The 13,500-nt window shown below is 35.3% G+C and overlaps 1 protein-coding gene across 1 annotated transcript in view; it reads right to left on the reverse strand.

The window, feature by feature from the left end:
* Nucleotides 1-13,500, reverse strand: part of LOC150097249 (uncharacterized) — a 550,351-nt gene that overhangs the window by 246,399 nt on the left and 290,452 nt on the right. Inside the window, exon 17 of the mRNA XM_090407628.1 lies at nt 5,495-5,617. Within this exon, the coding sequence (XP_090263754.1) occupies nt 5,495-5,617 (123 nt within the window). The remainder of the gene's footprint in view (nt 1-5,494; nt 5,618-13,500) is intronic.

Consider the following 13,500-nt stretch of genomic DNA (forward strand, 5'->3'; position numbering starts at 1 on the left):
TTCTTGTATAATTCTTTCATATCTTCTCACACATTACACTTGTCACCCACTAGACTATTTGTACTAGCCAAAATAACCATTTCTTTCACCTTCCTCCTCTGCATCACTAACATCCTTTGTTAGTGATGCTGTAAGACAGGCATGTCAAACACATGGGCCGCATGAGGCACGCTAACAAGCAATGTGTGGCCTGCCAAACTTTGCAACCAATACGGTTATTTAACTTTTAACAACACCGATTTAAATAAACATATTTAAAAAAATTAACATTTCCACTTAAGATTATTTTATATGCCAAACTACTCTGCAATTTCTATAGGAAATAATGTTCTATTTGTCATTTCAAAAAAATCTTGTTACACCACTGCATAAGTATCGAATATTAACGAGGAAGTTTACGTATGCGGCTACATTCACTGACCACAGTAACTGGAGACAAGCCGTTAGCAATTTTCAAGTCATAAGAAAGTGTAGTGTTTTCTTTATAATTAATAAAGATAATGTCGAAACCTTCAACCACTATGAGTAAAAAACAATTAATTGAAGAAGAACATCATAGTTTTCAAAGAATATAATATTAAAAGGCATTACGATACAAATCATAAAGAAAACTATGACAAATATGTTGCGAAACTTAGTGAAGATAAATGGTCAGAATTAAAGTTTGACACTTCAAAATCAACAAAGTGTATTTACCAAACCTATTGAAGATAATAGAGCTACGGTAAAAACCAGTTATTTGTTATCACATTTAATTGCAAGCAAGTTGAAACATTCACTGAAGGGGAATTTATTCGCAAATGTATTATTAAAGCAGTTGAAGTGTTATGTCCTGATCAATTAAAAAAAAAATTAAAATATAAGCTTATCTCGATATACCATTGCTAGCAGAATTGATGATATAGCTGGGAACTTGAGGAATGAACTAAAATCAATAATTCCAACATTTGAGACTGGAAAGCCATCTAATGCCTTGAAAGTCACCTATTCCCTTGCAAATGATGAAAGTACAGATATATGGGATATCGTTCACAGCTGGCTGTTTTTATTTGTGGATGTGATATGAACTTAAAAGTAAGTGAAGAACTTCTAGAAATTATTCCTATGCACGATACAACCACTGGAGTTGATATTTTTGATGCCCTTATGGAAGTTTTGAATGAATACAATTTACCATTAAAAAAGCTGGTTTGTCTTGCAATTGATGGTGCTCCTGCCATGACTGGTGTTGTTAAAGGAGTTGTTACAAATTTAAAAGGAAAATGCAAAGAACAAGGTAATAATAATTTTCAACATTTTCATTGCATTATTCATCAGCAAACACTATGCTCCAAAGTTTTAAATATTGGACATATCCTAAAAATGTCAGTAAAATTGTAAATTATATTCATGTATGTGGGCTTAACCATCGCCAATTTAGTAACTTTCTAGAAGATATATTCATTTAGATATTTAGATATATTCAAAAGTGAATATAGTGATCTACCTTATTATACAGAAATTAGATGGCTTTCCAGTCATAAAGTTTTAAAGCGACTCTTCGAATTGCTGGATGAAATTATCATTTTTTATAATCGAAAAATTATGAATGTGAAATATTAAAAAATTATCGATGGATAAAGGACCTGGCTTTTTCAGTTGACATTACAAGTCACCTTAGTCAACTTAATCTTAAGCTACAAGGCAAACATCAAGTAGTTGCCATGTTATTTGACAATATTAACATTTTAAAATACATTATTACTTTGGCAAAAACAAATTCAAAAAGAAAATTTATCCCATTTTGAATGTTGTCAATCATTATTACAAAAATCATCAAAATTTAAATTTTCAGAATATTCCAATCAAATAAAGTTATTAGAAAATGAATTTGAAAGAAGATTTTTAGATTTTAAGAAATATGAAAATCAGTTTCACCTATTTACTTCTCTTCTCTTGATTGATATTGAAACTGTTGATGACAATTTACAGCTGGAATTAATCAAAATTCAATGTGATTCCATATTGAAAGAAAAATATATGGATGTTGGAATTCCAAAGTTCTATAGCTATTTATCAGTCGATCGATACCTCAATGTGTTATGTGCAACATAGATAAATATTTTATCTATGTTGGGTAGCACATATTTATGCGAACAACTATTTTTAACTTTAAAGAATAATAAAACTGCAGAAAGATCAAGATTAACAGACCAGCATGTGCAATCAAAATTGAAAATTACAGCTCAACAAATTCAACCAAATTTTGAAGATTTCTTTAATGAAAAACATTGTCAAGTTTCTTCAAAAAAAAATAATATGCATAATTTTATTTAAATATGTAAACTTTATATTTTATATGTATTTTTATAACATAGCTGTATTTTGTACCTATATACTCTAATGTTAATATTAAAAAATATGTTTCCTCTTTATTTCAAGATTTTTTTTTTTTCTGTTGAGGCCCATGGCTTGATCTATATTTCTTAATTTGGCCCTTGGAGGTAAACAAATTTGACGTGCCTGCTGTAAGGCATCACTTTCTTAGTGATGTCTTAGCACCACTAACAAAGGCTTGGCTCCAGGAAAACACAATTTTATCACACACTTCTCAAGAATCACCATATAAATTTTGCTCCTATTCTCCCCACTTCCATACTTTCTAACCCCTTGCATCTATTCCTTCTTTTGCTTCTGCGTCATACCATATGCTAGGCATTTCTCCAAATATTCAATCTCATGTTTTGTTCTGTGGAAAAAATCCAAGTAAACATTGTATCTTCCTCATTATCTTCTAGTTATTTTCTTAAATTTACTTTTCATTCTTGCTGTCACTCTTACAGCATGCATGCTTATCACCAACCTCGTTATTTGCAATCATATTTTCTCACATTCAGACATTCGACTCACTGCTATCATTCTTCTTACTCTACCTAAACTTCTGGCATTCTCTATTAAAACACTTCCAACACAAGTGCTCATCACTTTCATTTTCTTTTCATAAATCTTTCATTGTATGAGATGAATACATTTTGCACATGCTTCAGCTAACAAAATCACATATTATTTAAGTTAAGGGATATTACATCCCATATTGTTTCATAGCCGAATAATAAACTCAAAGAGTTTCATGCCAAATATAATAAATATATAGAGTTCGGCGAGTCCAAGCGTAAGCAAATACCTGGATTACAACTGACACTTTAGGGAGTGCAACACTGAGGTAACTCATGGTAAGGGTGGAGCAAGCTCCGATCACTATTCTTGATATTTCCCCATAATGTGAAACCCAGCTCCTAGGAGCTGTATTACTGTTCTACATTATGAGTGAGAGAAATCCAGACCAGTTTCAACCTTTATTGAGGTCTCATCATTGAGTAGGTAGACCTAGAAATACCAAGTTTGTAGCAAACAGAACTTACATATACTCTGCTATGAGAATTACCAAGAAGGTGTCCTAATAAATTATTAATTATATGAAGAGCCAAAGGCTTCAATTCGGCGACATAAACTTATTTAAATTAAGGGATATTACATCCCATATTGTTTCATAGCCGAATATAGTAAATATATAAAGTTTGGCGAGTCCAAGCGTAAGCAAATACCTGGATAGTGTTACAACTGACCCTTTAGGGAGTGCAACACTGAGGCAACTCATGGTAAGGGTGGAGCAAGCTCCGATCACTATTCTTGATATTTCCCCATAACGTGAAACCTAGCTCCTAGGAGCTGTATTACTGTTCTACATTATGAGTGAGAGAAGGTCACTACCCAGACCGGTTTCAACCTTTATTGAGGTCTCATCAGTGAGTAGGTAGACCTAGAAATACCAAGTTTGTAGCAAACAGAACTTACATATACCCTACTATGAGAATATCTCTAAAATCCCTTAACTTAAATAAGTTTATGTTGCCGAATTGAAGCCTTTGGCTCTTCATATAATTAATAATTTATAAGGACACCTTCTTGGCAATTCTCATAGTAGGGTATATGTAAGTTCTGTTTTCTACAAACTTGGTATTTCTAGGTCTACCTACTCAATGATGAGACCTCAATAAAGGTTGAAACCGGTCTGGGTAGTGACCTTCTCTCACTCATAATGTAGAACAGTAATACAGCTCCTAGGAGCTGGGTTTCACATTATGGGGAAATATCAAGAATAGTGATCGGAGCTTGCTCCACCCTTATCATGAGTTGCCTCAGTGGTGTTGCACTCCCTACGGGGTCAGTTGTAACACTATCCAGGTATTTGCTTATGCTTGGACTCGCCGAACTTTATATATTTACTATATTCGGCATGAAACTCTTTGAGTTCCTTATTCGGCTATGAAACAATATGGGATGTAATATCCCTTAACTTAAATAAGTTTATGTCGCCGAATTGAAGCCTTTGGCTCTTCATATAATTAAAAATCACATGTATTGAAATTGCCCATAACTATTTTATGCATCAATGCCATGATGTACCATACAGCATAAAAAAAATAAAAGTTTTTAAAACCATAGAAACAAGCAAAAATCCACCACTCACAAAATTAATAATACAGAAAAAATAAATTAATTATGGCTAAATACTTTCAAAAACAAGTTATCTTTTGGATTAAAAAAAAAATCTCGACTCATAACATCTCACACCCTCTAACTAAGAATTAATTTATGTGAAGAATTATTTGAAAAGGGTCTGACTAAAATAGAACTAGAAGCCTAGAAATTATTCAGATATTATAAAAATATCTCTGAATAATTTGGTGCCAATAAAGCTGAAAATTACAGTACTCTTACTGCAGCAAATACTATTTATAATAGTTAGTCCCAACCAAAGTTTCCTTAGGCATTATGTTATTATAAAGGAAACTTTCTGCAGCTAATTATCCATTATAAAAAACCATTCCATTGATTCTTATGATTTTGCAATGGAGAGAATTAGCAATATAAAAAACTAGTTGTTCAATGTCTACTTTAGAGGAGCCAAGATGTCACCGAAGATTTACTTATTTCATTCGGACCTAGACTTCCTTCCTGAACATATCATAGTGAATGACAAGCAGAACAATTTGTTTACCACATCACAATAAAGGACACAATACAAGAGAATAGGAAATTCTATTATAATGGGGAGGGAGGGGAGCTACTGTTGGTTTCTTCAAAGAGAGACATATGAATGAGTACAAGAAGACATAAATCAAAGTACTTAACAACACTTTCACATTTGTGTGCACTTTTAACTTAGTTAAAAGTTAATTTTCTTACTTATTATACTATACTAAAATATGCAAATATGTGAATTTTGGTTGTTTATATTCATTTAAGAACTGACTTCTTATCACTGAACAATGCTTAGCCAAGCTTAAATTTTGTATAGCTGCAATCACAAAGAACCCAGAAAAATTGTTTCCACTTTTAAATTGTACAACCTAAAACACAAGAAATCCTGTTTTAATATTTACTGATCAGGAATTTTAAATAAGTCATGCTCTTAATCATCATAATAAAAATCATAAAGTTCCATACTTACCCCAAAAAGAAACATTGCATTCCACGTCCAAGACCAGGTTCGATGGCAGTAATTTACCCACCTCCAGAAAGGCAACCTGGTTGTGGTTGTGCGAGTACACTGCTTCTCTACCAGGTATACTGGCTAAAGGAGGGAGGAGATTAAAATTTCTATTGCAAACACAGTTTCAAGTAAATTAGCTGGGAACTTTTCTCTAATAAGAAAAATAATCTGGATTAGAATAAAATTTACACAACCAAAATTTGATCATTTTGAAAATCATTTTCATTCTATTAAAAGCACTTAATATCAATCCTTTTTCTTGCTCCTATTAATTATAGTATCACATTATCACAGTAGAAAGTTTTTCACTTCATTACAAAGTAATTTATACTTGACAAAAAATTATATTCTTGTGTAATTGTTTTCCAAACATAGGCAAACAAAATTTGGACATTTCTCTCTTCCTCCATATAAATTTATTCATCTGCCTCCCAACTATACCAACTTTGCTTATTCTATTGTCTATTTCCATATGTCATTTGCCATCTTCACTAGTATGGCATATGAAAGAATATTGGATGAAGGTTGTCATTTTGTAATGAGAGAAGTAATTTTTTTCAAATTTTTGCTAATAATACTGAGTTAATTTATTGTAGTGTTTCATGAAAGCACAGCAAAATCTTGTTTCCCTGGTGAGAAATTAATCATATTAGTGATGCTGTCAGAATGCAGAAAAGGAAAGTCAAATGAACTGATTGCTGAGAAATGAGAAAAAGAGGAGTGATAGGGTGAACTTAGTAAGTCTGCTGCCATGCTATGATAGCTAGCTAATAAATCAATATGTAGGCTGTGCAGAAGGATTTCATAACTTATTTTTTAACAGTATAAACACTAAACAAACTAAATTATAAAAATATGTCTATCTTATATATTGCTGGATTTCAAACCAGCATCTTCAGAAATAAAACACGTTACAGTATACATGTAACAACGAGTAAGTAAAACAATTCAAATTGTAACAGAAAAAAAGATCTAAGGTCCTAATTTAGTGACCACTAATGTTGTGAAAAAGATGTATTATATAGTTGTGTAGGAGCTGATCTTAGGATAACAGTCTCCCAAATTTGTGGCAAAGGTTAGGAGAATGCTTCACAGCCACTGCTGACTAAAAATAATCTAGCATCTGTAATGACTTCTATTTAGAGCATTCGTTTGCGCTATATTCCAGTTTCTACCAGTCCAGACTTGCAAAGTCTCGACTGGCAGACCATGCTTTGGACACCTCTTCATGGAGTAGTCAATTTAGGATGGTTGGGGACTTAAGGAGGATGCTACAGTTCTATATACTAATGCTACTAGTATCAGAAATAAGAGGGAGAAGTTTTTGGCACTGGTTAATGTAACCTCACAAGAGTTATAGGTATTAGAGACACTTGACTAACAACAGATAGCATGTGATTGGTTTAGTATTTTCAGGGAAGATATAGCAGGCAGGGCAATGGGTGGGATACTGTTAATGGCAGCAAGCAAGAGAAGTTAGTCAGGAAGATGGCAGTTCTTTTAAAGCAATCTGGTGTGAGATTGAGGCCAACAGGGCAAAATATAAATTGATTGCTGCCATGGGTCAGGGGTGCCAGGGATGATGTGGGAAGACATGCATCAGCAGATCAGCACAATGAGAGCAAGTCGAGTAATTATTATGGGAGACTTCAACTTCAGAAACATAGACTGGAATGAGAAAAAATTACATGGCAGGAAGGAAATGGAATTTCAACATTTATGAGAGATAATTACTTAAACCAGCATGTGATAGAGGGGAGTCAGGTAACAAGGGTGTTGAATCTACTTATCCTATAAGTAGAAGGATGCAGATCTTTATGCAACGGAAGGATGCATAAAGATCTGCATCCTTCCGTTGCAGATCTTTATGCATCCTTCTGTTGCATAAAGATCTGCAACGGAAGGATGTTTACAGTACATGGGGAATAGTTAAGGGATATCTGGAGGAAGAAATATGACACTGCATACCCAAGGTCAGAACAGTAAATTAGGTTGAAGTTAGACGAATATGTAGTATCCTTAAGCATGAGCTGTAAACAAAGAAAATGTTATGGAGGATATACATAAGGAGAAAGATGACCAGCAAGTTTATGAATAGTACAAGGGGAAGGCAAGAAAAGTAATCAGCATTGTAGGAAGGCAAAATCAGATAATGAGAAGAAATTAGCTGAGCTGGCCCAAGGAAATCTCCAAGAGTTCTTTCATTTTGTGACAGAGAATATCAGCTTACACTTTCCTTTCATTAAGGAAGACCTCAGTCTGTTTTAACAAATTATAGACTAATTACCATCTCAAGAGTAGTGGTAACAATACTGGAAAAGTTGTCCAAAAAGAGAATTCAGAAATGGGTAGGTAAGAATATAACACTGTATGAGGGGAATCATGGCTTTGTGAAGGGGCAGTTATGCCTTAGTAATTTACTTTTTAAAATAGAGTGACAGCTCAGTTGGATAAAGACAATAGCTACACAATGAAAATGCTGGATTTTGCAAAGGAATCTGACAGGACACCACATGGAACTATGTTATGCAAACTGCAACAAAGGGGAATAGACATGAAATCGGTAATATGAATATGAGGGTAGCTGTGGACAGATACCAAAAAGTAGTACACGAAGAAGCAGAATCCAGGAAAAAGCAGATGACTAGCAGTGTGCTGAAAAGTTACGTGCTTGGCCCACTACTGTTTAATTTGTGCATAAATGATATAGGAAATTAGAAATGAAATATTCAGTTGTTTGCTGATGATGCAAAGTTGGGTAGACTAATAGTTAACAGGTTCGCTGCCATGCTACTTCGGCAAAGTCTGTTCCCATACGCCGAGCAATTTCACTTCTTCAATGTCAGTACGGTAATCTCGTTGCTGGCGGTAAGCGTCATACGAGTATACTCATAGTTGACTTGTGCAGAGCACATACCATCTATGAGTATACACAGTTTTGCTGCTAGCTCTACAAGCCAAGCATTTTCACTTCTTCAAGGTCAGTACGGTAATCTCGTTGCCGGCGGTAAGTCATACGAGTATACTCGTAGTTGGCAGCAAATGTATTAATCAAGGTAAGTATGCTGTTTTGTTTTTTTTCAACCAAAATACTAATGTAATAAAAAATAACTAACATTGGGTTTATGGGTTGTAATGATTTAATAAATCTACTAGTTTCACCATTTAAGCTAGTGGCTTCATCTGGGTTTTGATGAACATACAAATATACAGTAAGCATTAAATAAGAATCATTACATCACTGAAAAACACTGAATGTGTAAGAGTTGAGTGATGTAGGAGTGATATTTAATGCTTGCTGTATACCTGTATGTTCATCCAAACCCAGATGAAGCCACTACCTTAAGTGCTTAAGTGGCAAAACTAGTACGTTTATTAAATCATTACAACCCATAAACCCAGTGTTAGTTACTTTTTACTAAGTTAATCAAGGTGATGTAGAGAGCTTGCAGGATGATTTAAATAGGCTGGCAGTAATAAGCAAATAATAATAAGCACCAGTTTCATGTGAAAAATTATGCATTTTGTGATGAAAAGATTATAAGCTGTGTATCACATTGAGAACTGTTACTCCAGAAAATTGAAGAAGCTAAGGATATGGGGGTTCTAGTGTGTGTGTGTGTGTGTGTGTGTGTGTGTGTGTGTGTAAGAGCATGTGCATGCCAGACTGGTTGGCCAAGTGGTTAGTGCAACCACTCTCCAGCCAACAGGCTGCGAGTTCAAATACCACCTAGGACATGTATGTTTGTGATTGTCTTTGAACTTCATACATTCATCTAGACCAGGTGGTTCCCAACCTTTTACCACTTATGTACCCTTTTTAAACCCATTTCTAAAAATTGTATCCCTTGTTTTTAAAATAGCTGTTTTTAAATACTTTTATTCGGTGCCTATCTTAATGTAAAATAGTTTACTTTACTTGATTTTCTGCCATTACTGATTATTTTTCGTGTACTACTCCTGAACGGCCCAGGTGGTACGTGTACCACCAGTTGGGAACCGATGATCTATATACAAATATGTATATGCTCTCCCAAGATATCTCCCAATATGTATATGCTCTCCCAAGGTTGGGCCTACTTCTCCCATGATGACCCACTCCAAGAGTGGGTCATCATGGGAGAAGTAGGCCCAACCCTCCTGCAATGGGAGAAGCCTTCAGTGGGAAAGTTACAGGCTTTTTCATTCATTCATTCACACATCCACACACACAGTTGAAGTTTAGATGGTATATTCCTTATCTAGGAAGGTAGTTCACAGGATTATTGATTATATTGATTACTGAAAACACACTAAACAAGGAAGAGATAAGCGAGTTAAAATTCCTCTTTATCAAGCCTTGATGATCACTTTTGTGCTCAGGTCTGGTCACTTGGGTTTCTTTTGGGGGGGGGGGGAGAAAGGAGATGATCCAGAAGTGTGTGACTAAGATAGTGAGCAGTCAGTAATGCTTCCTCTGAAGAGAGACTGAGGGTTTGTGGGTTGGAAAAGTTAGTAGATAGGCAAAAAAAGAGGGGATATAACAAATACAGAAGAAATATTTCAGCACTTTTTTAAGAGGAAGCAGTGTTAAAAAGTTGTTTTTCTTCCTTTTTATATCGATGTTCTATATTTATTGATACTTTATACTTAATTTTACTTTTATTTTTATATCTAGGATTGTTTCCTCTTCGGATACTGGCAAATTTATATTTTCCTGCGCCAGCCAGTATCCTATAGTAGAAAAGATCCTTACTCAGGAAGACAATACTAGATTCTTAACTTTCTTACTCAATATCTTACTTAACTGCCCTATAGATCTAGATTATTGCAGTCGTGACCTAAATCTATATTTATATTCACTCACTAAATCCTTCCCGCCAAAATCAGGTTCTATTTTTATAAGTGGTAATTTGGAATTGTAATCAGGCATGACTCAGGTTCAAGAAAATATGACATGTTTATTGGAATATCTAAAATACAAGACAAAATTCATATACTTAATTATGTTCAATACTAAATAAACTCAAACTAAGAGATTAACACATTTGAACTAATTAAAACTTATAAGGCATGCTAAACACTGTAATTACGCATTGGAATACAAATCAAATGATAATAAGTTAAGCTAAATTCCTTCCAGAAGTATTACTCGTAAGAACAAAGTATCAATCATTCTAATGTTACTGAGACTCTAAATTCTACCTTTCATATCGCATCAAGTTAATTCTATTACATACAAGGTACAAAAAATCTCGCCTAAACAATTCTTCTTACTCACAAACGAGGTTAACTTTCTAAATAGTGACTGTCCACAGAGTTCCTTATTATAAAGTTCTTAATTTTATAATTGTAAACAATCTTCTTTCTTCTAATGAACACTCACAAAATTTAGAAGAATAGCACCTTTTTTCTCTGCGTCGTTCTGCACTATGTGTTTGTCTGGATATTTCTCATATATTGTGGCTGTTTATATGCCAACATAGGGGCTATCTTCATTCTTTCTGCCAGAAATAGACTCAAATCTTTGCGTTTCAGGAACAACTCGATGGGGTTTTCCAGCGACGGCTTTATTCTGCTAAGACTGGAATTTTCTTCCTTCAGCTTTACATAGATCCAGCTTCATTTCTTTATGAACGCTTGCTGCCTGACATCACAGACTTCACCCTCCCTTATGTGAAACTGCCCGTCAACTTCCAAACCACGCAACAGGAAAACGACAACAAGTGATCAAGAAAAGGCCCCGTGTTCCCGGCTCAACCCCCTTTTATACTCCTATAGAGCGCCCTCTTTTTTAGCCCCTTTTTTGCACATGAACCTTACTAATTTCACCTTTTGGCTTATCCTTCGTTTCTACGATGCTGATATACTCGAATTCATGGAATATATGGTTACGTGATTTTCCGAATAAGCTATACCCGCCAGCTATGCATGTAGCTTTAGGCCTTCCAGGAATTAATACTTAACAGCTTTATGATGACTCACAATAGATTTTACATAGCTTAAGTAGGGCTTAAATTTAATAATTTAATTCACATTGTCCCTCTTTTTAAAGACATACAAAATGAAATCTTAAATTAATCACAATAGCTTAAATATAAGGTGCTTAAATAAAAAATATAAATTTTTACATAAAGTGAGGAAGTTTCACTTTTAATTACAACTGATGTGCAGGTATTTCTCTATGTTTGCCATTTTTATATGTTAGACCCTAAATGAATGATTTCTATCCAAGATTCCTTCATTTAGGATCTAACAAAGCCCCCCCCCCCCTTTTTTTATAAAAAAGGTTTCTTAATTCCTTAATAAAAAAGATTTCTGCGCTTCTTCCTCAATTCTCTGGGGATAAACCTAACATTCTTTCTGGGCCTGAATTCCCAAAAGGTTTAATCATGGTCTGCCTTACACCTACACAGTTAATTTCTAGAGTGTTCTTCCCGTCCTCACTCTTTTCACGGATAGCAACCTCTTCTTCAGTTTGAGTCTTTTCTTCCTCTGGTTTGATTATCTCAGGTTCCTTTACGGTCCTTGACGGGGAGACCTTACTCAGCTTTGGACTTTTGAGTGTGTTTAACCCTGTATCTCCCTCCCCTTTAGCCTGCGATCCCCTTTCGGCCCTAGTGTTCCCTTTTCTTCTTCTCTGAAAACAAACTTCCCTTCTAGTGAAATCACAAGAAAATCCAAACTTAAATAGGAAATCACTTCCTAGGATCACTTTTAGGTGAGGAAGAGAGTCCCTTGGCAGGACTATAAAATTGTGCCAAGCGGATATTTCAAAATTTGGCAAGTTCACTCTCAGCCTCACAGATTTAGTAGCTTGGGTGACAGTGGAGGATACTCCTAGAAGTTTGATGGGCCTTCTTAGGTGTTTTACCCTTCCCTTCATATATGGCTCAATCTCCCAGAAGTAGTTATCAGGGATAATAGAAGCCTAAAAGCCTGTGTCTACTAGTGCCCTAAAGTTTCTCCCACATATCCTTCCTTCAACTGTTAATTCCGTGTTTTCTTTCTGATTTCGTCTCCCTTTCCTTCCCTCCTGTCTGTTACATACATGTGACTTTGCCTCAAAATGATAGTTCTTTGAATTTCCTTTCAAAGAACTATTCGTTCTTTGAAAGGACATCTAGCCCGTAGTTGCTGAAACAACTACGGGCTAGATGTCCCAACATATTGCAGCTATAGCATCTTGGGGGCTCCTGAGAGTAACCTCTAGAATTATCTCTGTCCGAGGACATAGGAGAATTCCCGTAGCATTTAGCTGACAACTCTGTTAACTTACTCATCATCGAGTCCATTTTACCGAGAAGTGGGGCCTGCATCTTTTCAACTTCCTGGTGGATCATGTTATTAATTCTTTCCTCTGGAAATGAGGAGGTCTCGTGGTTTGCCCTTGAAGCTGTTGTCAGTTGACCCAATACAGCATCAAGACACTCTATGATGGGCTGTTGTAATCTCTCTACTTCTTGTTGGATCAATGAACGTACTTCACTAAGACTTGGGCTGCTGTTTGCAACCTGGTCGACTGTCTCAGGTCTATTAACTTCACAACCTTTCTGTGCCCTCTTCTCTCTCTCTTTTCTGTATTATCTACTTTAGTGTCCTGATCCCTTATGCTGTTTCTCTCTCTCTCTTCTCTAATGACATTGACAGACCCAATTGAGGCTGCGGGACAATGTCTCCAAGCAGTTGCTCTCTTTGTCTGACTGCTTTCAAGCACTCCTCTAAATTAGTTATGTCTCTCCCAAATGCTGTTTCCTTCAGTTCTTGTTTCAATCCCCCTCTAAAATGTTGGAAGACTGCCCAATTAAGATGGTGGCGGTCTTCGTCAGATACGCTTAAGTATTGGCAAGAGCCAAGAATCGCTTATGGTAGTCTGACACACTTTCCTTGTCTTTCTGTACCATCTTCTGGAGCTTCCATAGATTAGGTCCCACATTCCGTACTTTAGAAAACTGGTATATTAGGACCTCTTTAAACTTATAGTA

Source organism: Typopeltis vanoorti, chromosome 17 (genome assembly GCF_054136105.1).
Source record: "Typopeltis vanoorti isolate ZY-2024b chromosome 17, IOZ_Tvanoo_1.0, whole genome shotgun sequence".
Lineage (NCBI taxonomy): Eukaryota > Metazoa > Arthropoda > Arachnida > Uropygi > Thelyphonidae > Typopeltis > Typopeltis vanoorti.